At 37.4% G+C, this 24558-nt stretch overlaps 2 protein-coding genes across 4 annotated transcripts; both read right to left on the minus strand.

Annotated features, from left to right (window-relative positions):
• Nucleotides 1-1386: 1386 nt before the first annotated feature.
• Nucleotides 1387-15090, minus strand: LOC126570715 (RNA-binding protein 42). 3 transcript variants are annotated; one of them, XM_050228679.1, is made up of 7 exons: nucleotides 14956-15090; nucleotides 14774-14894; nucleotides 14319-14694; nucleotides 14065-14232; nucleotides 12061-12319; nucleotides 4699-4818; nucleotides 1387-1591 (listed from the first exon to the last, which is right to left on the minus strand). In XM_050228679.1, exons 2-7 carry the CDS (start codon nucleotides 14812-14814, stop codon nucleotides 1389-1391), a joined length of 1167 nt encoding a protein of 388 aa, XP_050084636.1. In that variant the 5' UTR covers nucleotides 14815-14894; nucleotides 14956-15090; the 3' UTR covers nucleotides 1387-1388. The 3 variants fall into 3 exon arrangements, with proteins under 3 accessions (XP_050084636.1, XP_050084635.1, XP_050084637.1); XM_050228678.1 differs by having other exon boundaries at nucleotides 14774-15084; XM_050228680.1 differs by lacking the exon at nucleotides 1387-1591 and having other exon boundaries at nucleotides 4583-4818; nucleotides 14774-15084.
• Nucleotides 15091-16834: 1744 nt separating this feature from the next.
• Nucleotides 16835-18280, minus strand: LOC126570710 (putative gustatory receptor 28b). The gene is made up of 2 exons (XM_050228671.1): nucleotides 17042-18280; nucleotides 16835-16951 (listed from the first exon to the last, which is right to left on the minus strand). Exons 1-2 carry the CDS (start codon nucleotides 18278-18280, stop codon nucleotides 16835-16837), a joined length of 1356 nt encoding a protein of 451 aa, XP_050084628.1.
• Nucleotides 18281-24558: the final 6278 nt, after the last annotated feature.

A 24558-nucleotide genomic window follows, 5' to 3' on the forward strand; every position in this document is an offset into this window, starting at 1 on the left:
CCAACGACACACAAAATGAGAATTGCAAGATTCGAATGAGTAACAATTCTTCTGCAGACTATTATAATTTTTATTAGTAGGTGAACTACATTCAACACAACATACGCTATTTATGAAGTGCTCAGTGAAAAAACCGGAGATCGGTCAAAGGCAACTTAAAATAAAGTAATGTTAAAGAAGGTATTCTTACCTACCCAGAAAAGAAGATTGGGAAAGACACTGTAAAAGTAGTAAGACATAAGGTATAAAAGCTTATTTTCAATGTTTCGAGGCACTGTCGTATCGCTGCACTGTCGTTCTTTCTGTTTCTGTCTTTTTCTTGTTCAATTTCGTAAGCTTAGGAAATATGGACCCTTAATGGTATAAGTAATAGCGTAAGAAAGAAGTACGGGAAATTGAATGAGATAGAACAGCAGCATAACTCACACATACAAACAGTATACATTTGCAAACAAATAACGGAGTGTAAAATAATAACTGCCCATGAAATGCCTGGATTCTTATCCTCCAGTAACAGTTTTGCGAAGAAGGAAATTATTGCAGCGAACAAAACGACTGACGATTCAACAATCCGCAAACTACATTATTCAGCTGTATTGTAGCTCGAACACATGTTCTATGCGTTAATAGTAAGTTTGAACATACTTTAATAAACAATTCATAACCGGATAGACAAACAGATCATACAGCATACATAAAATAAAATATTTAAAACTACAACATCATTGGTAGGAGCGCTAGGAATCGGGTTATTGAAAGAAGATATTAGCGGAACGACTGTCACTGTTGTAGGTTGCAAAAGCTTACCAGGGCACTTATTCTCAAGGGAGCTCGAAGATGTATAGCTCCTGACTAAATTTCAACTTCTTTGAATATGTGTAACTGTAAAGATTATCCAGGCATCTTCTTCCAATAATCGAAATTTCTTCCATCCTCGAATATACTATGCTTACGCGTAAAACTAACCCTTTGCTGATGTGCATACTGCTTTGATTTGTCGTACCAATTGTAAATTCATCTATAATATAAGCAATGTATTCCCATGAGTGTATGCAAAATACGAGAACGGAAACAATGAGAAATGGTGATATAGCATATAAAATCACTACTTTACAAACTTCAGCTTCATCAGCTTTATCTCTGCACCACAAAATTTATGATTTTGTGCAATTTCTGGTTTTTAAAAAATAGATTTACTGGTTCTACTTTTACGCAACTTCTTTTGTGTTCCTAATGGACTTTCTTTAATTGTTTACTGACTTGCCTTTTACAGCCTCTCTTATATCATCCGAAGGTTAATAAGTCCGGAACAAAACAAAAAACAAAATTTGAACATAATAAATCTTTGCCATTTTTATTGAAAACAACGAGGGATGCAACTCGCGAAATCAGAACTCAGTGAAAACTGCGTTTTTGGAGTGCATAAATGGAAATAATTTTGGGGTGGAAACAAGCAGCCCAAGAAAAATGTGACATAGAAAAACGAAAGAGCAGCTCATAAGAAATTGCATCACGCATGGAAATGGATACACTGAAACGAGTACAACCTCATCGTTAGTTATTATCTTTCGGCTTCCGGGATCAAGTCGTGCTGGAAGTAGAAGCAAGAAAAATTAATAGAAAACCAAGAAAATAAAACAAGCAAAGCAATTTATAGAGAGATACACTATATTACATACGAGTGTATGAAATATGTGTATATAGATGTATGTAATTGTGTGCATGAAAAGTGCATACATATTCATATATATTCTAATATATACAATTAAAAATTTCCCAACTATACTTTAGGTCAAACATGCGTCAAACTCAGCCACTTGCCGATTCAACGGCTATGTCGTTACAATCGGGCTTGATTTTTTTTTAACATATGTAATGACGGATGAGCCGTATGTTTAGGGGGCGTACGGGCGTGATGGATGAGATGTAATTTCTGTGAAATTATTGCGTTTCTTATAAACATTATTTGTTGTATACTAATACTGCATCCCTCCACAAAAAAGAAGTCTCAAAAATAAATGGTAGAAAATATTAACCTGTTTGTTTGGTTGAAATAGAATACACTCACTGCCCAGGATGAACAAAACGTCGATAGTAGAGAGCATTAGTTGTATGTAATGTTTCATTGATTTGACTCATTGATTCTGATACTAAATTCTCGAAGGAGTTGCATATTTGATTGATTTTTGTAACAAAATAATACATCTTCTTTTGACAAGCGTGAAACGCTCGTCAATAAAATAAAATACCTGAAACATTGATAATTGATCATCAAAATAACCACTGAGAAAGAAGAAACAATCTTTGAATAGTGGCAATAGCGTTCTTCAAATTTGCACAAGATTCTGATCTGAGATTCTGAGTGACAAGATTCTGATTTCTCAGGAAAACATACAACAGTTCAGATGATATGAATAGTAGACAGAAGAAACAAAAACTTAAACTCACGAATATATTACAGATTTTTTAGTAACTAGATAATTATTTTCGTTTACCTACTTACTTCTAACTGTTTCTTATTCCATTCTCATTTCATAACATTGTGAACTACTTGAGTTAAAATAATGAACAAATACATCAAAAATCAAATAAGACAATTTGATTAACCAACAAAACAAATAAAATTGATACAGCGAACCATGCGAACACCGAATAAGTTTCACGAGACACAGAAACGTCGGCATCGCTGGTTGGGTTGATGACAAAATAAAAATAAATTCAATGCTAAAGGGATTTTTATGAACTTAATGTCGGTTTATGCGTGACTTGTCGTGTTTATAAATCATACGCTTTCATACGTAACTTTTATCGTGCATATTACGTTTTGTAAAGTCTGCATCTTTGCTTATATTGATTTAGCTTTTCGATGAAACGTCTTTTCAACGGTTAATTTTTTTGTCATCGTTTTCCAGTCTTAGCTCTTATGATGGATATGTGTAACAATTTGTGTACATTTGTAAAGAAAAACATATTGTTCCTTTTTCGTTTTTAAATCTATGATTCAAGATTTATAAAATTTATGTTAGAGTGCGCTGAAATAATAACTACAATCGGCAACAAGCAGCCATTGCCACAAAATATACCGTTTAATGCAAGGCTGCTTAAGATAGCAAACAGATATTTCGGCTATACAGTAACATTTATTCGCGTATCTATTCATATAACATGGAGTAGGCAGAAATAAAAGTGAGTGAGAAACACACCGCACCAATAAAACCACAAAATGTTATTTAATATTACTTCTTCGGCGTATATTCTGATCATGGGAGAAGTGGAAGAAATACAAGCATGAGTGCAGATAGATATAAAAACACCTTTCCGGTAACTAATATCATCTTGTTTTTCATTAAGGGGGGCCTTCGGTATTTCATTTTGTTTTGTGATATATATTTAAAAAAACAAATTCCCGAATCCTTTCAAGAACATTTTGTAAATTTTTTGAATTTTATTTTGAAAATCCGCGTTTCGTACAAGGCTCCATGCAGCACGCTACTTTGAAGAGCGTTTCCCAAAACCAACGTTTTCAAAGGTGCTGTCTTTCGTACCGTAAAAACTAAAGGACCGGTCGATTTGAAATTTTTTACTTAATACTACTTTTTGACTCTTTTCTTTAACACGTGTTTTTAGGCAAAATGAATTAAGGTATTGAGAAGAGGGAGAGGGATGTAAAACACTTCTTAAACTATTATTAAGAGCCTAGAGCAGAAAACACCCCTTCCCTCCTTCTCAAATACCTTAATTTACGGTTTAAAGTTCTGTAGAAAGTCTATACGAAAAAGGTGAAGTCATCCCGAACAAAATCCCTCGCGAATTAGAAAAATGAATGAAAAAAACTGACAGGTCGTATAGTCTTCTGAAAGATTGTTTTGGTTGAAATCAGAGATGCTGTTTTCGAGTTGAGGAGTAAGAAATCTGTTTTCCAAGTTTTTAAGAAAAGATTAAGATTCTAAAAGTGTAAAAGGTCAAGTTTCCAATCCCTTCGCGAGACAGCACTGATGATTTGGGCGCTACCGGCGGATGATGCTCGCTAGAAACGGTGCCCCACAAAATCATTGAAAATTTCTGGATATCCTTCGTATCACCAAACGCTTTCGGTCGATTTGGTAAACATGTATTTGACAGCTGCTGAAGTCCAATATGGCGGCGAGTGAAGTGTTATGACTTCACCTGTTATAGTTAAAACACTTTGCAGCAAACCGATTCTCGGCCCAGGCTCGGGCGAGGCTCAGTAAAATTGAGCAAATTCTTGAACCTGAGAATCGTTTCATCGTCTAGAGGTGCTGTTAGACATTAACAGGAGTGAATTCGAGCTTCTGGAACTCGACTCGAATTCCTTCCTGTTAATGGCATTACACTCTGAGTTTTGCCTTCGTGTATTCCTGGCTTGTATTGATTGGAAATTCTAGAACAAAGGATAATAACGATTTTCCAAATTTTTGGCAACAGATGAGCAGTTTCATTTTGGAAAAAATCCTATATTTCTATAAGGATGCTAAGAGTTTAATTTTTTTCCGACTTGGCACCGACTCGGCATTGTCGCAGTGTAGAAACAGTCGAACATTTCAATGAAACGACCCGTTGATATATTTCAGAAGGTTTTTATTATTTCCGCGCTAATATTCATAACGCATCGGGGAAGGTGTTACCCATAGAGGTTAATTCTTTCAAATCAAATGATTATAGGGTTGTGATACTAACTTTGATTGAAGAGACTAAGCAATGCTTGCTTTTCCTTTTCCTTTTTCCTTACTGCCTCGATGCTGCGATTTTTCCATGTACTTTTGCGTAACTTGATTGGCCTGCTACCAACATAGCGACCTGTTGATGTAATAGAACAAATATGAGGTTAACAAACAATTGATTAAAACAAAAGCAAACTAACTCTTTCTCCAGCACAAAATATTTTGCACAATGTGCACCTTAGAATGTTTCACAATAAACCAATAAATAAAGCTTTCTGCCAGAAGAAAATGGACAAAAACGATAGCTGATCAAGCACATTCATATAAGGCTAATTGTGATTGACTTAGTAAAAGATATCGTACAGTTTTAGATACATGTAACCAGAAACATATTCAACTGATGTGTTGTATACAAAGCAAGTAAGTATCACACCTTGAAATAGGCATTATGCGAGTATTTTATTTTTCAAACATCAGGAAAATGTTGAGGGACGGAGAAAAACGATGAGCTTTTTGGAGCAAAAAACCTTGTCAATTTAGTGTATGTAGGTCAAGATCTCTAGAACTTCGTGATTATGCAGATCTGTAGGCAGATCAAATAGCAGAAATGTCACTTCTAGTGTCGCAATTTACCCACGACTTTACAAAGTTTGCAGCAGGTTGGGGTTGAAAAGCCATACTTTAAATGATGCGCCACACTAGTTTTGCTAGTGGTTTTTGAGCCTACTGTTGTAGTGTACATAATAAACATGGCTCAATTAAATAAATATCAGCTTGTATGAACCAACATCACACGTCGGATGCGAAGAAACCTAACGTTTAAAATTGTGTGAGTTATAATTTACTCTCTACACTCCTAACCCAATTTATTTCGTTTCTAAACTGATAAATAATCCGTCAAGTGGTTCAAGACATCACTTTCGGCCACCGACACCAACGAAAGTTATTATCTCATATGACCACCAGGAATCGGAACTATTGCGTAACGCTTTCCCAGTCTTCAGAAATCTTCATAAAATTGGTTTTCAATTTAATTAGTTGGCGTTACTGGGAGAATTTAATCGTAAAGGCATTTCCAGGAAGCATTACTAGACGGTGCGTACTGTGTTACACCATACATGTTGCATGGTATTCCATTTCGATGAAAAGTCATCGCAACCAGTTCCAAACCTCGTGACAATGTATTGAAATTGTTGTTTGGTAGGGGCGAAATATATTCCACAATTTTCGAGCTATTCATTTTTTCATCTTCCTAACCATCATGCTTGTTTAGATTACATCATGTAAGCCAAGTTGAACCCTGGTGAAATAGATAGAACAAATTATTTTGTAGAGAGGAATGTATTTTCTGATCAACAGTAATTGTAACCTTCCTCACAAATTTTGTTTGCTGTGCGATCTGTTGTTTACGTTTCCCGTAGTCGAAGGAATTCCTGACCAACGATCTGATTGATAAGTTATTGCAAAAATATAAATGATTGCACATGGAACGCCAAAGGTCTCGTGTTGGTCAAATGATTAATGTACTGAGCACGCTATAGCACCATGCGGATTTATCTCTCTCTCTCTTTCTCTCTCTCTCTCTCCCTTATTTTATAGGTTTATGGGTTGATGATTTGGATGGCAGGTGAGAATAAAAACCCACTAGAGATAGGCAAAATGATTCTGTAATAGCTTTTAACTTGAAGCACCTAAGAAAAGCATGTCCTTATTCAAATGATCACTCACTGCTTGCCAACCAACGATCGTAATGTAGCGCGATTCCTACACTCTTTCAATAACACTAGGACAAAGTCCGGTTTCGCTATCAATACCAAGAAAACGAGGTCTTGAATTATATAAGCGAAATACAACTGGCAAGCGATTTTTATTTAATTTTTGCTCTCGCAGAATGCATTTACTGATGTAAATATAATGCACTTGGTAAGATTGACTAAAATGAAAACAATCCCATGATACATCTTAGGAAATTAGAGAAAAGCAAATCAGCTAGTTGCTATTTAACCAACGCCGTCAAACATGATATCCCTAAATTTTGAATTAAGAAATTCTGAAGATCTAAAGACTGGTAGCATTGTTTTCGTTTATGACTGGACTGGATATCCTCATGACGATAAGGTTGTAGTAGGTGGTGTTGTGATCATTTCTGTTGGTCGTGAGTTTTGGCGCGCGAATTCAAATAACTACGGTGGAAGCATAAGAAGAGGTCTAAGCATTACCCTTAGTTTTAAATTCTAACTGTCGAAATTTTCCGCCGATTCCCGTGCTCTCACTATTCTCACGGAATCACCACGAGTACTTGCCGACCGACGACCGTACGAACAGTACTACTCGTTTAGCATTACTTTTGAACGTGGACAATTCACCTCACGTTTCGGCTGCGATGCCTGTTCGCAGCGTTGTGTAAGTGTGTGATAACAGATGCGTCCTCGGCATTCCATCGACCGAGGTTTTACCACCACACTAAGCCCTGGAAAAGGGGCAACTGTTGATAAAAGCAGCCTTCTGTAAAGCGAACGCTAACATTCCATCGCAGCTATTCGTGACGGTTGGTTGTCCTGTAGATGCCGGTGTGCAGCAATTCTGTGTGCAAGTGAAAGAACCACGGCTAGTGTGTGGACTTGTGTTATTCTGCTGTATTTCACTATCACAGATGGATACGATTTTTGATGGCCCCATTTAGTAAATTTACCGAGGTGGTATTGTCACAAAAAAATTAAACATTCTACCAGCGGCCGGTAAATGCTTCAATAAGTCACAAATAATGTATCTAACTGGATTTGATTGTTCTCTGAATAGTTCATAACATTATCGATTGGTCGGAAAAAAATACAAGCGAAACATTATTCCGTTTGTTAGCTTGTGAAATCTCGCAAAATAATATAGGTTTAACAGAAAAACAGCTTGTGAAAACTGAACAAAACGTGCTACTACTACTTGCGGTGGTACGATACCGGATTCTAAGCACAATATAGAATGGATGAAGTAAGTACAAAACGAATCGATGAAGATCTCCAGATTCCATAACCCACAGGAATGTCTGATAACAGGGGTCTTAACTATGTTCCAGAACAGCGCTATGGTTTGCTGTACACTCTTTGAAGCTATGAGCTTTCTGTCACATTTACTGCGATCCTAGCGTCTATTGTTTAGATTGATATTCAAGGTCATTTTACGCGGTACTATGTCGAAAACATGAATCACGCGTTTTCCAGTTACATTGTCACACTGTCTTTCGAAATGCATGGAAACCGCAAACAATACTTTATTGATTTGGATGTACTTGGGATACCCGGCTAACAACAGATCGATTGGTTTACTCGTTTCTGCTAGTTCGTCCGCTCATTTGCCACCCTCGTCGCACCCTATCTGAGGGATTGACGCAAATTAATTACGATGGCTGAACTGTGCAGCCGCGTAAAAAAGATAGCGCACGCGGGAAGCATTTATGCCTTCGATGGCTTTTGGATATCCCTGCCATGCTGGCGTATCAACAGTAATACGCTGTGAATTTACGATTCATGTGTATGCCTGTTAACATTGCTGCGCATCGACGTAGGGTAATCACGCACAGTAGAAAATGGGAACGGAAACGATTTGTGAAGCCGGCGAAACATGAAGCGTAAACTCTCGTATAAACTCAGAGTGTAATGCCAAAAAGTTTATGCTTCCCAGCTACCCAGCTCAACTGTTTTGCTTTCTTTTTGGAGAAATCGGCGACAGAATCGATTCAAATGCTTGTAGAGGCCTATAATGACAATGTGGTAGAGCAAATCACTTGCAAAAATTGGATAAATTGGTTGAAAGATGACCATTTTGACTTCAGTGGCAAGAAGCGTGAAAATCGAGCCAAAAACGGTTTGGAGCATGAATTGCAGGTTCTTTTGGACGAGGATCATATGCAATCGTTAAAATTACTTGCCCAGTAGTTTGGAATTATCCAACCAGCCATTTCAAAAAGCCTAAGTTTGGGTTAATGGGTACCCCATTCATAAACGATAAACAGATGGAGCGAAACCAAAACAAATCGCACTCGTCAAAAATGGTCCAAAACTATTTCAATACATTCAACTGGGATGTTATACCCCACCCGGTTATTAAATGGACCACGGCCATTCCAAATATCATCACTTTTCGACGATCGGTCACGCGCTGGCCGAGCAGCACTTCGATTTGTATGAAGTTGTCGGAAAATGGCATGACAGGTGGTTTGTGTCGCTAAATGAACAATTTTTTTTGCATGGTAGACACAAATTGCACAAAAGTTAGGAAAAATGTATAGCTAGCACAGGAAAATACTTAAAATAATTTATTTTTTGGTTTTCTATTAAAAAAAATGTGTTTTTATCAACAAAAAACGACCATTTTAAGCTTGTATACCTGGTATATCACCGACTAGAGGCGTGGAGAATGCCATCGACATATTGACTTATATGCCCACACTACAATTGTTATCTTTCAATTTTAAGTCACTATTTAGCTATTAAGACATCAGAACATCTTTGACAACAATGATGCCAGCAGATTTTAATCAAAAATGGGTCGTGAAACTCAATTGAGAGAATGTGAAAAAGGCAAAATTGAATCATACGTATTTGGAAATCAAATCGTGAAATAGGCTCGTTAAAAAAACGACCTCTAAAAGATGCCGATAATTATTTGAAAGATCCATTGGGAAATGGATCTCTTTTTTCGATGAATGAAGAGTACTAAAATAACACTTAGAAATGTTGTCGGCTTATTTAGAATGAATTGCACATGAATGTTTGCTATGCTACAATCTTTTAGTTCCTCTGCAAGCATTTTCAGAGAATCAGAGGGAAAAAAACCTCACATTAAAGCAGAGAGACTGAAATTTGCAGACGGGCATATGTCGTGGATGATTTGAACCGTTCTAGATACGAAGAGTAGTTAATCTCGATGGACCGGATAATTTCTGCCTGGCGAGATTTCAGGCGGGAACCTAGGTTTTTAGAAGACATAATTTTGGCGGAGGTTCCAGCATGGTGTGGTGTGTGTTTAGCCGTCAAGCTAAATGTAATTTAACACGATGGTTCCTTCACGAATGAACAGTGAAGTGTATATAGGCATTATGGAGCGTAATAAGAAGCTATGCTTATATCGTTTCAACCACCAACATAAAATTTTCCAGCAGGTCACTGTCCTTGCAAGTAGTGCAGCTATTATTGCACTTGGATCATTTGGGTTAGTAGATTTAATTTGACGCTTGAAGTGGAGATCAGCAATGAATGACGTTCCCTGTCGATGAACGTGGTAAAGAACCTATCCGAAAGGCAGGAATACACGAAGCGTAAACTCTCGTATAAACTCAGAATGTAATGCCAAAAAGTTTACGCTTCGTGTGGCAGGCATAATCGCATAAAAGTTTATACCGAAATGTCAACTGCAATTACATTCGTGCACCTGCAATTACACTATGCTATTACATCAATTACATGTGTTTTTGGCCACAAAAACATAAATCGACGAGATAAGTTGATTTCTGAACATCTTCTTTTATATTCTAAGATGTTTTTACTGTATATTAGCGATTGTAGAATATTCAATTCATCATAACGCTACGCTTCATGTTGGTGCTGTGTTTACGCTTGCTTTTACGCTCGGATTTACACTCCGCGGGCCTATAATCTTTTTGACATAAGTATAATCTTTTTGGCATTACACTCTGAGTTTATACGAGAGTTTACGCTTCGTGTATTCCTACCTGAAAGAATGCCAAAACGTATATTTCAAGCATTAAATCGTAGTGGGGAGACCACCGATTACTAAAACATTGAAGTTTTCATTCATTTTAGTGGGTAGCCCTATTCTCTGGAATAATACAGGGTGCATCATCTGGAGCTTACCTATTTAAAAGTTGAATGACTATGTCATTTTCAACGGATTTGGACAATTACGCCAGTTTCGGAAACGTCAGTCTATGCCATTTCAGCAATGTATCATTTCACGTTAAAAGAGCGGAGTAAAATTGCGAAAAAAAACTCCCGCAATGTTGTAAAATACAATGCAAAACGACCGAAAAATTGGCCCCTTTTTGTTTGTCGAATGAAGGCGATTATTTGATCGATATCATAATTTGAGTAAAGTATCAATAAATAGCAAAGTCTAACCTAAATAAATCTAATTAATATACTAAATAAAAACTGAATAGAATAGAAAACGAATAAAAACAAATCGACTATAGGCTTTTAGACGTATCCAACATTTTTTCTATAATAGACTTACGATCGATTTTTAGATAAGTTAAATTCTAAAAAAACAAAGAAAAGTTCTAGTTAACTGTATATATATAATTAGTAGCACTATAGTGTTATATTCTGAAGGTTTCTTTGTTTTTTTTTGTGATTATAGGGTGGTATTTCATCAATTGTTTGCTGTTTGTTGTTGGTGGCGATAGTGACAGTCACTGCACCGCCAAAAGTACAGTCACAACCGTGCGGAAGGGGCTCCGGCGCTCAAATTGACATCATTTCACAGCGGAAAAGGAATCAAAGAGATCCACCAGTTGATTCAAGAGCATTGCCCTTAGTGTCCTCAACGCCGTCAGCCATAAAAAAGGATCTATTCATGTCTCGTGGCTGGGGCGCTTCGGGTATGCCGTTCTCGATGTTCTACCTAAACCACTACACGAAGGCGCAGAAAGCATACGCCCAGAGACAACTGCAACAGCAGCTTCAAATACAACAAAGGCAGCAGGAACAACAAAATCAATTGCAACCGCATTTACAAACTTCATCACTAACCACAAAATTCCATGCAGAAGCACTTCCAGGGTCCCAAGAAGAAATAGCTGTTATTCATTCGGATGATTTTCCTATTTCAAAGCAATTTCCATATGAGACAACATTCGGCGATCCGGTCACTATAGCTCCAGAAACAAGTGTACAAGCAGAAAAATTGCGAAGTGAAACCGATTATATAGATAATGGCAGTACAATATGGCGTGTCTCAAACACCAACGCTTCACGTCGTCAATATACCGTACCACAGTTATTCGTATCATACGGCTGGGGACCGATGGGATGAATATTTAAACTCTCAATGCTGGTACTTCACTCATCAACGATAATACTATCTAACATCATTAACATCTTGTCCTGCTTTGTCATTACATCTTCGTGGTTCAGAAAAAGAGTTCTTTGTGATACAATGCTGATACTACAATGCAACAAAAAGGCAAGCGCTGAACCTCATAGCAAAGTGCAAATTTTGTAATCTTGAACTTATCCTATTTGTAATAAAAAGCGTTGATATTACTATTATTCATATTTAACATCATCTACCATCTGCAGAGGACTTCAGCACATTGATTATGATAGCAAACATTATCGGCTAACGAAGAAACGACTTAACTTACCATCCATCTCCTTCATCGCACGAATGAAATCTTGCGGGTCCTTGAAACTTACGAAGCCATATCCTTTACTCTTACTTGTCCGTTTATCGCGAATTACTTTTGCGCGCTGGAATGACGAAAACTTGTTGAAGGTTCGGGTCAACAACTCATCATTAACGTCGTTGCCAAGATCTCCGCAAAAGATGCGAAAATCGTCCTCTGGCCAGTCAGACAGTGACATATCTTCCCATGTTTGCCCACCAGCGACACGAACCGTTTGCTAAGAATAAAGAATACTAAATAGAATCAATTTCATGACGAGAGCTATTTTGTGTAGTAGATGTTTAATAAAGACAGGTAATACCATCATGCTAAAAAAGGCTCTTTTTGAAGATTGTTTCTTAAGAAACCAACTGAAAGAATTAGCTTAGTTGTCATATGAAATTACATCTCTACAAAAAATGCATTATTTCAGGGATTGAATATTTAAATCAAGTGGGGGGAGCCCTCCTCCTTCCCCCTGGTTTTAACCCCCCGTAAAAGGGATGTATTTGGTACGTAATAATTCATTTTCTTTCCCTCTCCTCTAACCCCTTAAAAATTTAGTTTCTGGCGCATTTAATTTTAACTATATTAAATTTCTATTACAAACCGCAGAAACTATGCAATTTGATAGAGATGTAGATATTGTGTTTTTTACCGAAATAACAATTTTTTAAAGAATTTTTTATTGCGTTTAGGAGATGATTGGCTAAAAACGAGTTTTACATAGTTACAAAAAAAGTGTCTACATTTTCATGCATTCTCAACAGGGCAACTTGGCATATAGTGTAAATATTAGGTGATCAAAATTTCAAATCGAGTCATTTTTATGGTACGATGTACAATGATTTTTAAAAAATACGCCTAAACCTTTTGGATAAAACGCTTCAAAGTAGCTAGATGAAGTGAGCCGTGCATAAAGGACAGTTTTTCAAACATGAATGTCTTTGTCAGTTATTTTTTGTTTTGAACCAAAACTGCACAATACTCTTGAACGGATCACCTTTTATGGAAAAATGTAAAAAATAAATGTGATTTAACAAAATAATTATCTTAGCCCCCTCCCCTTAAGGGGGGAATTCGGTATTTAATTTTTATTTGTGACACATGTTTTTAACATTTTTCCCTGAAAGCTGATCCTTTCAAGAGTATTGTGTAAAAGTTTTGGATGAATCGAGGAAAAACTGGCAAAGATACAGATTTTGGAAAATCCGCGTTTCATACAAGGCTCCATGCAGCACGCTACTTTGAAGAGCGTTTCCCAAAACCAACGTTTTCAAAGTCGGTGCCCATTGTACCGTAAAAACTACTGGGCCGATGGATTTGAAATTTTTTACACATAATCTGTACACTTTTTGCCAGGTAACCCCGTCGAGATATTATTAAAATTGTATATACTTTTTTTTAAACAAATCTGTGAAGTTCGTTTTTTCTGGCAGAAACGCAAAAAGCATCACATTTTCAACTTCAAAAATCTGCCAAAAATCGAAAAATTAGAATATCAACAAAAACTCTCCAAGACTACCTAGATAAACTTATAATCTTTCTAACGAATATCGATCCTTTCGAATATTTTTATCGATCGATCGAGAAAAAGTATCCTTTCGAAGACACGACTGCCTAAATTTGATGGCATGGATTAATTTTTCAATGAATGTTGCTCAAAACAGTACCAAATATTCTTCAAAAGTTGTAGATTATTATGTCATTTACTTGAAAAAATACAGTTGAATGGTTAAGTCACAAAAAATCGTTAAAAACGGGCCTTTTTTTGGCCCGAAAATACCGAAGTCCCCCCTTAAAGGGATTGACAAAATAAAATACCCATAACGAAAAAATAGTACTATTTTCGAAATCAATTCCAATGGACACGAGGACATTGCAATAAGTTGGCAGAAGAAACTCATGCTATCATCAGGAATATCACAGAAACCCTCTGCGTGCTTATTTTCATAAGAAACGTCGAAAACAACTCGTACTTACCTTTTTGTCCTTTTTACTGCGTCGTTCGTTGTTGCCGAAGGATTGCAGCGCCGAAGATGCACGGGCCGCTTTGATGGCCTCCTCAGCAATCGGGTTTGGTCCGGATTTCTCAGTTTTGGGTTTCTTTATTTTAGCAGTCATTTCGTACTGAATGTTCGCAATATCATACTGGAAAATTTAAAAAATATCAGCAGTATTACAGAAGGTGGCAGGCAAGCAGGGAACAAAACAATGTTTGAAACTCTTCTGCATACCGATTGTACTGCTGACGCTAGGCCACCAATCGAAGGTCCAGCCGGGACCTCAGACTTGTTGGCGATGCCTACCGTGGGTCTTGCGGTGTATAGTTTTGGTGCACTGCTCACAACGACTGGCGTCGGCTCAGTCGTGTAGGATTTGGAAGGTAATAGAGCCTGAGGCGATCCGTAAGGCGTCAAAAATTGAGGCAACGGAGGAGGAGGAGGCATTCGTGGTGGCACTTGAGCCAACTTTTGCTGAATCTGATTGTATGTTTGAGATCCGATTATTCGTACTTGAGACGGTATGAAAGGGTTACTCGTCCCGGTCAGTGTAGCTGAAGAGCGATCAACATCGGGAACGATAGTTGCACCGGAAATCTCCGCTTCAAACCTAAAAGATCAAATCAATGGTTCAGAAGGTAAGAGATCCTGAAACACACAGCAGCCATTGACATCGCCTTTCAACATACCGAGACATTTCGTCCTCCATGTTTTTCCGTTTGACACTCATTTCCTGAAGCGCTTTTCAATCAACTTAATCCCGGTTAGATAAGATTCTGCTTTGTGTGCTGTACGATCAGCAGCTGGAATCTAAAGTTCAAAGCCAAGATGAATCATAAAATGTTGATTCACATATCCGTTAGTTAATTACTAAGCATTTCTAACGATTCCCAAACAGACGAATTTTAGCTGGTCCGGTTAAGTGTAAGCGGTAAGGAAGGTTCTAACTGCACGGGCGCAGATGTTCCAGATGCGGTTTTGAGGTGGTCCGATTCCGTTCGTTCCCTGCAAGGAGAAACCGATCGTTAATACAAGATCTTTGCAGTAGCACGAAGCTTTCTACTTGCCGGTGCGGTTTACTTGCAAGCCTTGGACCGGCGTCCGGATCTCGGCCTCGGAGTTTTGTGTGTTCTTTGCTCTGGATAGGAGTCGGTCCTCACGGCGTTGCAAACAGATTTAGATTCCTTTACCGGCCATCCGGGGTGCCGTGGTTCTGTGGTTTTTCCCTTATCACCTTTATTCTCGTTAAACCGAGCTAAAAACTAACAAAAACAACTTTTTCTACGCGTTTTTCACGGCGGGAGCTGAGAAAAAGAAGAAGAAAACGAGAAGAACAAAACAAAGAATACTGCTCATATTTCATCGATCATCACTGTAGACAAACGTTTATGAAGGTCACGTTGAAATCGCGTTGCATTTGAAGCACGCTTGATTTGACATTTCAAATAATTTGAAATTCCCGGTTTTCCGACAAGTGTTTTTATATTTGCCGTTTTAATAACGCACCTCCGAGCAACTGGGGGTTATTTCCCGGCGGGAAAATGTGAAACCGTGGAAAATGAGCGATTTGCAACTTTGGCCTCGTTTTACCTTTTTACTTTTACCAAACATTCAAATTTTATTGTAGTTTTTATGTTTATGTAATACCCAGGGTCTCTTCGTACTAATTAAGCATCAGATAAGAATCAAGTTATCGCATTTGAATTTGACCATCAAACGATTCAAAAATGGTGGTACCGTTGTCCCTGAAACGTAAAACCTAGCAAAAAGCGGACTGTAAGCACTCTAGCGATAATTAAGGCGGTCAAGGAGCGTAAACGATGAAATCCGGAACACTCGGCAAGAAAAATGGCGTGTGATAGGAAAATGAGGCATACCTGCTTGCAAAAATATTAAAAAAGGACCTTGGATATAGTCCTTTGACGAAGCAGAGGAATCACGGGTTGTCCCGCAAAAATATGGGCGATAGGGTTGCCAGATCGCGGATCCTGAAAGATGCACGCTGCTCATAGCATAATTTGTTAACACGAAAAATTGTTCACTTTGGAGGCAAATTTGAATAAGCAAAATGATCGTGCCTATGGCATAAGTCTTCGTGATATACCAGCCAATAAAAAAGCCGTCCAGAGGTACCAAATTGCATAAGCTTAGACGGTCTGGGAAGCAATATCATCAAAAAGGGAAACTACCCCTGTTATTCGTCGATAACGGCGTAAAAATTAACAAAAAATATTTGGAGATCGTTTTCAAGGTTAATTTAATTCTTTGTGCGAGGATACTTTTCGGGAGAAAATGATTTTTGTTTCCAATAGGGTTTAGCACCAGCACATAAGGAATTGATTGTGCAGACACGCTATGCGCAAAATTTGCCATGTTTTATAAGCTCATCGGAATGGCCCGCAGCGTCTCCAGTGTATGTGGACTGTGGCCAGTGGACTTCAGCATATGGGGATACATGATAGGAAAACTAGGAAACATAATTCATATGAGTTTGGACTCCTTTAAAAATCATTTGGTGAAGTTATGGGATGAAATGCCGAACGAAGTCGTGCGTGCAGCGTGTCAAAGTTTCCGAAAGCGACTTCGGGCCGTTATCAGAAACAAAGGTGAAAGATTTGAATTGAACTAATGAAATAGTAAGATTAGTGTTGTAACATGTTATTAAAACACACAGCAGCGCGAAATAAAATGTATTCTTAATTCTGTGACACAGTTTAGGTGTATCACTTTATCGTTGCCACCCTGTAGTTCTATATCCATGTTTCGTTGCCAAAGAATCCCCGAAAAATTGTTTCGTGTTTGCTGTTATCCATGCTCAACTGGTACTGAACTAAAATCACTAAGTAGGTTGTTGCTGCTCCTACAAGCTGAAAGTGAAATGTAATGGAATGTATGGTTACTTTTTACATAGATTGGATTAGATTGGATAGATTGGCTATAGATTGAAAGTAACAAACCGTGAATATAAGCGTAAAATCCAAACTGAACAATCCACAAGCAGAAAAATTAACCTTACGATGGAGCATTTGCAGTGAAAGGTTTTGAAGTGAAAGGTTCGTAAGTTTTGTCCCAAGTTCATGGCAGTCCTGGCCGAAGCTTATTATGTTTAGCAGTTTGTGTACATTCACACTAATATTATCATTCTCCCGCAACATAGAGCTGCTTCCGTACACGATACTAAACACTCCAAATCCGTACACAATTGTCTGGCAAAGGAAAAATAGAACAAACTGTTTCTTGGAGAACGGCGTGTCTTGCGAGGTAGTTCCAATCAATGCATCCAGCACGTAGTATGTGTTGAAGACGATGATTAAAAACACGATTGTGACGATTGTAAGCATTTGAATTGTAAAGTACTCTTCGGCGTAACTGCAAGCATCGGCCAAAGCATCTTGTATTACAGCTACCGTTGAAACAACGTCGCGCATTGACTTATCTTTGTGGGAGTAAACGGATGTAATGCCGAGTGGACGTTGGATCTTGATAGTCTGCCAATAGCTGGGACGGCGTTGTAGTGGCAATCGTTTCTCTAGTGTCGCCCGTCGCAAATGTTTTAGGACTTTGTTCAATAGGTGAAATCGATGTTTGGCTTGATTGACGAAACACAGAAATACCACGATCACCATTGACATCATGAAGTACGGCAAAAGAAATGCCATCCATGTTGTAACGCTGGGATAGGTACAAGAAGAGATAAACACGGTGAGGCACACGAGTAGATAGCAGAATGTGATAATGGTTTTGCTGCACATCACTAGAAGGTTGTAATGCAAAGTACTCTTGTAATTAGTCTCCATGCCTATTTCTCGGAATCTTTGATCGATACTGGCAAGAGCATGGAACGACTTGATTAATTTGTTACGCTGAAAGATGCTGCAGAAGAATGTCATGATAAACGCCGTTATTCCAATGCTGAACTGTAAAACGTCTCCCAAGGTGCTGATGTCGGTTCGGAAGAAAAATCTCGTGATAGTTTCTCCCTTCAACAGTGTATGGACATAGCAACTACAGAACAGAATCACGTGCACAGTTGAGTTGATGTAGCCGAACGGAGTACACCGGAGCATCATTAGATCTGTAGAACTTTTCACCACAGTGAAAGGGGTTATGCCGGTCAAGAATGACACCCTTAGTACAGGACACTGTGCGGCGTAAAAATCCTTGGGATTTAAAAAGTTTTGAAAACTTTTCCTCATCTTTTAACGATTCCTTAGACTATCAGGCGAGAATGTATATCGGATAGGATGATTCACTAGACTAAGCCACCGTATACTCATAGTACACCACGAGAATTGAACTTACGACAATTTGCCCACGTCGTGACGATTTTTCTCACTACCGTATCATTTGCATCAATAAATACCGGCGGCTTCATGCATACAGTTATCCTCAACCACACAACTAATTGGTTGCAATATAGCATGAAATGTCCGGAAACATACATTTCGTCTTCTTTAATTTGGCGAACGAGCGCCTTGAGACTCATGCGTGAGAATGAGAAATTGCATTTTAATGCAACCAATGGCCCGGGCCAAGCTACCGATAGGGACATTGCAAAATGATAATATAATGACGTTTAATCTACGTAGATTTAATAGCCTGATCCGTTTACTGATACAATACCGTTTGAAGTATTTTCTTGTATTAGCAATTAAAACAGTTTTAGATTTTTTAATATTTTTATTGGAATTTATTGGAAAAGGGAAGATCTGCGTCCAGGTCTTCTTTCAAAGGTTTTTTTTTCACAAAGTCATACTTTCAAAGCGTAAACTAAGTTAAGCTAAGTTTTTATTATTATTTTTGGAAGTGTTTCCCACCCCGCTGCCCCGTCCGGGGCACCTTAATACCGTCCGGGTACCTTAATTTTGGGTTTTTAGGTATGGCCCTGTGGAGAAGAGGAACAAAATAATTCACTCGGGGCCAGATCTACCGTTCTACCCATTTTTCTAATCGTCGCGAGGCATGACTTCACCTGTTTAGTTAAAACACTACGTCTTTCCACTACGCAAAATCACGCACGTTTCCAACTCCAGGTCGATCGAGGAAACCATCGATTTGCAGTGAAATCTGTGCAAATTACAATCACGATCACTTATTAACCGAAAATACGAAAAATGGTTCACAGATGACTTAGAAGCAACGGATCTGTTCACAGGTGGAAATCGAATGGTTTTCGAACTTTGTAGCTCTCACTAAAAAGCATTTTTTTACTACATAGCGCATGGTTTACACGGGAGGGGGTTAAATGTAGAGTTATGTAGAGTTGCACACACTCAAAACACGACCATTGCTGCTCGAAATTATTATAAAAACTCGAGCTACTCGAAGGGGTGCTGGTGCGCAATGGAGCTTTGCGGTGGAGCTTTGAGTGGAGCGCAATTAGAGCCTTACTCGTAAAAACGAATATTTGTTATTGTACTCGATCACATTCAGAATGAAATCATCGGTGAAATCACAATATACAACCGACTGGTCTTGGCCTACCGCAGGAGATATTTCAATATTTCGATTACGTACGAAAGCTGGCCAGCTGCATTGTCCGATGGCCATTTTTTATCACAATTAGTCTAATTTTCTCTTTATTCGGTCATGTTTACCTCTTATCCTATCCATATATAGATGTAAGAGCATAAGCGCTCCCTAGCAAATTTCTGCTGGTTTGTGGTCATTAACATAGCAGTGGTATTTTACAAGGGTTTACAAGGGCCCGATAGAATAAACCGATCGGCCAAAGACTTCTTTTCTGGTCGCTAATGAAGTTCAATCATCATGCGAATATCACTTGATACTACTGTTTTGGCACACGAAACTTAAGGCACTTGCAATAAACGCTGCCAAACATAACTTCCCACGAAGTACTGAACTCTTATGTGAGTTCATTACGACAACACATCCCTATCCTTGAAGATTATCGGATACAAAACCTAGAGGCGAACAACTTTCCAACTTGTCTTGGCGCATCTTCAAAATTCTTTGTGCTCGTGGCACATTCCGAGCGTTTCAATTTGCAAAAGACGTCTACAATAAAGACCCTCTTAATGGCGTTGTGGAGTTCAAATTAGCAATCATCGTTGCCAAACCATTGAGTTTTTTTAAATGTTAGTACTAGAAGCCAGCGGCTCGTAACAATGCATTTAACTTCAGTAAAGTTGTTTATAGATTTTTTTAAACATGTATAATGACGGACGAGCCGTTATAATTGATAATTTAATTTATATTGATAATTTAATGTTCATATGAAAAAACAAGAAATCTTTGACTCTTTTTTTCGTTAGGTGTGAATGAAAAATTGCTTTTCTTTTAAACTTCGTGCAATGTATATGAGGAATAAATGTAATATGTTGCTATTGTAGATGCAAACTGTTGCGTTGCTTTTAAATCGCTAACCTTCGGTTTCACGTTCACTAGGCAGAATAGCGAGGCATCTCCAACCATACTACCTTGAGTATCTGAACAAACAGTTATCCAACTGAGAGCGTTCTGCATAACTGCCAGCAGCATCTTGATTTTTTGTGTAGAGTTGAATGGTATAAGGTCATTGCAAATGCCGAACGGAATCGAACATTAGTGTAGCTTAACATAGCGAGCCAACTGAAAGTGAAAGTCATTTCTTGAATCGTATACATCATCCAATTGCTCCATCATCACTACTCCTAGAGCTCCATGCATTCATGTCTCAGATTGAAAATATGAGCATGGTGTAGCCATTATTTGCTTAAAAAATTAAACCTTTATTTCTAATATTCATCGTTTTTTGCTGTTCTACTTGGATGTCTAAAGCCCTACTTGGCTCTGAAGATGCTCAGGTAACCTACACTCTAATGATTCAAGGATATCTTGATTGAAATGGTTCACGGTCACAATCGGGTTAATGTATTTCAATTACCTTGACCTACGCTTGTTAATGGAAGTAATGGACGGTTACTTAGTCTGGATCCTTCCTTCATTCCACCCAAGACAATGTGCAATAGCTGGTAATTCGAATGTAGTTTGGAGATTTATATTTTATACACTAGATGTTTTTCTAATTTGTTCCATTCTATTTCAATTGGGAAGGCAAAAATATTGATATATTTTTATATTGGTCTATTTTTGTAATGTAATTTATTTATAAAGATGTAGTTAAATACACTGTGAAATTCTACATTAATACTAGTGCTCCGTGTTTTCCCCAAGAAATCCGATATTTGTATATTTGTATAATTGCAAATACCTCTATATTTTATTTTTTATTTAGCCTCAATTATAGGTGCTTATGCTGGTACTCCACGCGATAATACATTTGGTTCGTTTTGGTGTTCATTATCGCCTAACTGCATGCGCGACAGATAATAATTAATTAGAGAATTAGAAGGAGGGAGTGGCAGTTTTCTTATCTGAATTTTTGATTATAATTTTAGAAGTGTTTTAAATCTCCCCCCCTCCTAATAATTTAATTTTCAATGTAAAGTATGTAAAGTAGCCTAAAGTGATAAGAGGTGCTGATAGTGGGTTTTTATCGACAATTTTGTACATTTTCAAGAACTTAACTTGAGGGGAGCTTCGGTAATTTCTGGCCAAAAAAGGATAATTTTTGACGATTTGTTTTGACGTAACCATTCAGTTTTATATTTCAAGTGAATGACATGTTAAACTTAAATTTTTGAAGAATATTTTATTATATTTTGAGGAAGATTTATTAAAAGCTTCACCCATGGCATCAAATTTATGAAGGTGCCTCTGCGAAAAGGTACTTTTTCGGGTGCCTATCGTAGCTGCGTGATCGTAGCTGGGTTATCAGAAAAATACAAATCGCAACTCGTTTGAAAAATTATAAGTTTATCAAGGTAGCCCCGTCGAGCTAATGTTGAATTTCACATTTTTCGAATTTTGGCAGATTTTTTAAGATGAAAAAGAGATGCTTTTTGTCATTTTGCCTGGAAACACAATTTTTAAAGATTTGTTTAAAAAAAAGTATCAAAAGTAGTATTAAGGGGGGACTTCGGTATTTCATTTTGTTTTGTGATACATATTTTCAACATTTTTCCTTGAATGCTGATCGTTTCAAAAACATTTTGTAAATGTTTTAGATCAATCAATTTTGGAGTTTTGACGAAGGACAGCACCTTTGAAAACGTTGGTTTTGGGAAACGCTCTTCAAAGTAGCGTGCTGCATGGAGCCTTGTAAGAAACGCGAATTTTCAAAATTCTATAACTTCCTAGTTTTGCTTCGATTGATCCAAAAAATTTACGCAATGTTCTTGAAAGGATTGACATTCACGAAAAAATGTTAAAAATATGTGTCACAAAACAAAGCGATTTCATGGTTGCATTCGATATGATAATCGAGTGGAACGTTTGATTCACGATAAATTCTGACCGATCAGAAATGTGTTCTATAGATGCAATAATAATTTAAACATTATCTACAAACCAGTAAAAATATAACATGAAAAGTTGGTTCTATTTCGAGGGTGATCTCCGTTCCGTCAAATAATCCATCAAAACCTGCCAAATATGCTAACATAGTGATTTTGATTTTCTGTGTTTCAAAATTCAATACACAAATTTATAATAGTCGTGATCGATACACCATTCCCAAAAGCAACTTAAGACTTAATGTTTTGGATTTGACGAAAGGAATATGCGATAAGATTGTAACATGCCACCATGACATGACCATCGATATGATATTTGCAAGAGATGTGCCAACAAATTGAGAAAAACGTACTTTCTCACGGTTTTTCGTATTTTTCTCAAAAACATGATTTTCTATTTGCCGCTGTAACAACGCAAATTTTAGAATTTTTGACACGTAGTAATTTTTTATCAATAAAGAACATTCCAATGAATAAATAAAAAATATCAGATGCTAATGTTAGTTTTTGTTTTGGATTTTTGGCACGGTTTGGAAAAATGTGTGTATGCGCACGTATACACAAGAACCGATTCGTAACTATTTCTGCTCATACGATACTACACTGCCTAAATTTTTTTAGTGATATATTTCTGTTCTATGATCAAAATAAATCTGTTTTGGAGAAATTCAGACCATTTCATGGAACCGTTTTCGAATAATTTGATATTTTCGAGCCAAACTGTATGCGCGCCCATACAAAGAACCGATGAGGGTTAAAAACTATACAGTGCCCGGCACAAATAAAAATCCACTCACGACCATCATCGACATTGCTCCGAAACGGTTAAGATTCCGCATGTGACAATTATGTATATATTTTTATCTTGTAGAATGAAACCTGTAGCTTATTTCGTCATATGGTTTTTAATTTTTTTTTTACATATATAAGGACGGACGAGCCGTATGTTTGGTTTTTTAAGTTTGAAAGCAGCATAAATCAGTAAATTGAATTTTAAGTTTGAATGACCAGTTTAGGCTGTGACATAAAAAAAGACCTACCTTACAAAATCAGTTCTAGAATTGTTATTTATCAATTGATCTACTTCTCGCTTATTATGCTGTTGGATTTTCTTGTGTTATTAATTGTAAAAATGGTTGATTGTTGATTGAAGTCATTGTTTGCGAGTATATGTGACGCAAAAGTAACTTTTTTCTGAATCTTAAAAGGTGTGTAAAAATATCATTTCGTGTTTGCAATCTTCACGTGCGGGGGTTTTAAAAAGGTTATACAGAGTGTAGAATAGCTATAATGTATAGGAATAGTCGATAAGTCTTACTGGGAATTGTATAAAATTGTTTAAATTGTGGAAGTGGCGGTAATGGATCTGGTAGAGGAGCCAAGCGGCAACCATATTCACTCATGGTATCTATGAAAAATGAAAACATCGTTGAATCATCTTCTCCTTACTTCAAGGAATGTTATAAGTATCGATTTCTAACCGTAAAAAAAATTGCGGCATTTCTAACCATGGGTTAAAAGCTATTTCACTAAGAATAAAAACCTTATCGACCAAGCAAAAAAGAAAAGCAAAACCAACTTCACGGAAACCAAATCTTTCAAGTCGCTTCACGATTAGAAATGAATTGTTTGGTTGGATTGTTGAATTGGTTTTATTAATCTTTATTTGAGGACTTGGGTCAAAACTAATGGCTAAAAACAGTTCTTGAAAGCGGTGAGGCTACACTATACACAATGATGCAAAAATCAATGACACACGGGAAAGGAAGTGTCATACTTTGCGGTAGTTTCTCGTAGTTTGGTAAGGAAACATATGCTCAAATTCAAAGAACTGCGATCACAGATGAGTATTTTGATGTTTTTGGATCGCTTTTGGAAGAATAAGACAGTTTCTACACACAGCCAAAATTTGGCGGCTAAAGTCAAAAAAAGAGAACTTCATTTTTCCAACATTTTGGAAAAAATAATGGCAGATGGAGACAAATTTACATCTACGGTACGGCGTACACTGGAGTGCAGCATTATGTGTCTGCCGATCAGCTTAAAGCATATTATATTTTTTAAAAAGCTGTTTGCAGGTGTGTTAAAGTTATTTCGCGATGATTCTGTAGTTTTTC

Source organism: Anopheles aquasalis, chromosome 2 (assembly GCF_943734665.1).
Source record: "Anopheles aquasalis chromosome 2, idAnoAquaMG_Q_19, whole genome shotgun sequence".
Taxonomy (NCBI): domain Eukaryota; kingdom Metazoa; phylum Arthropoda; class Insecta; order Diptera; family Culicidae; genus Anopheles; species Anopheles aquasalis.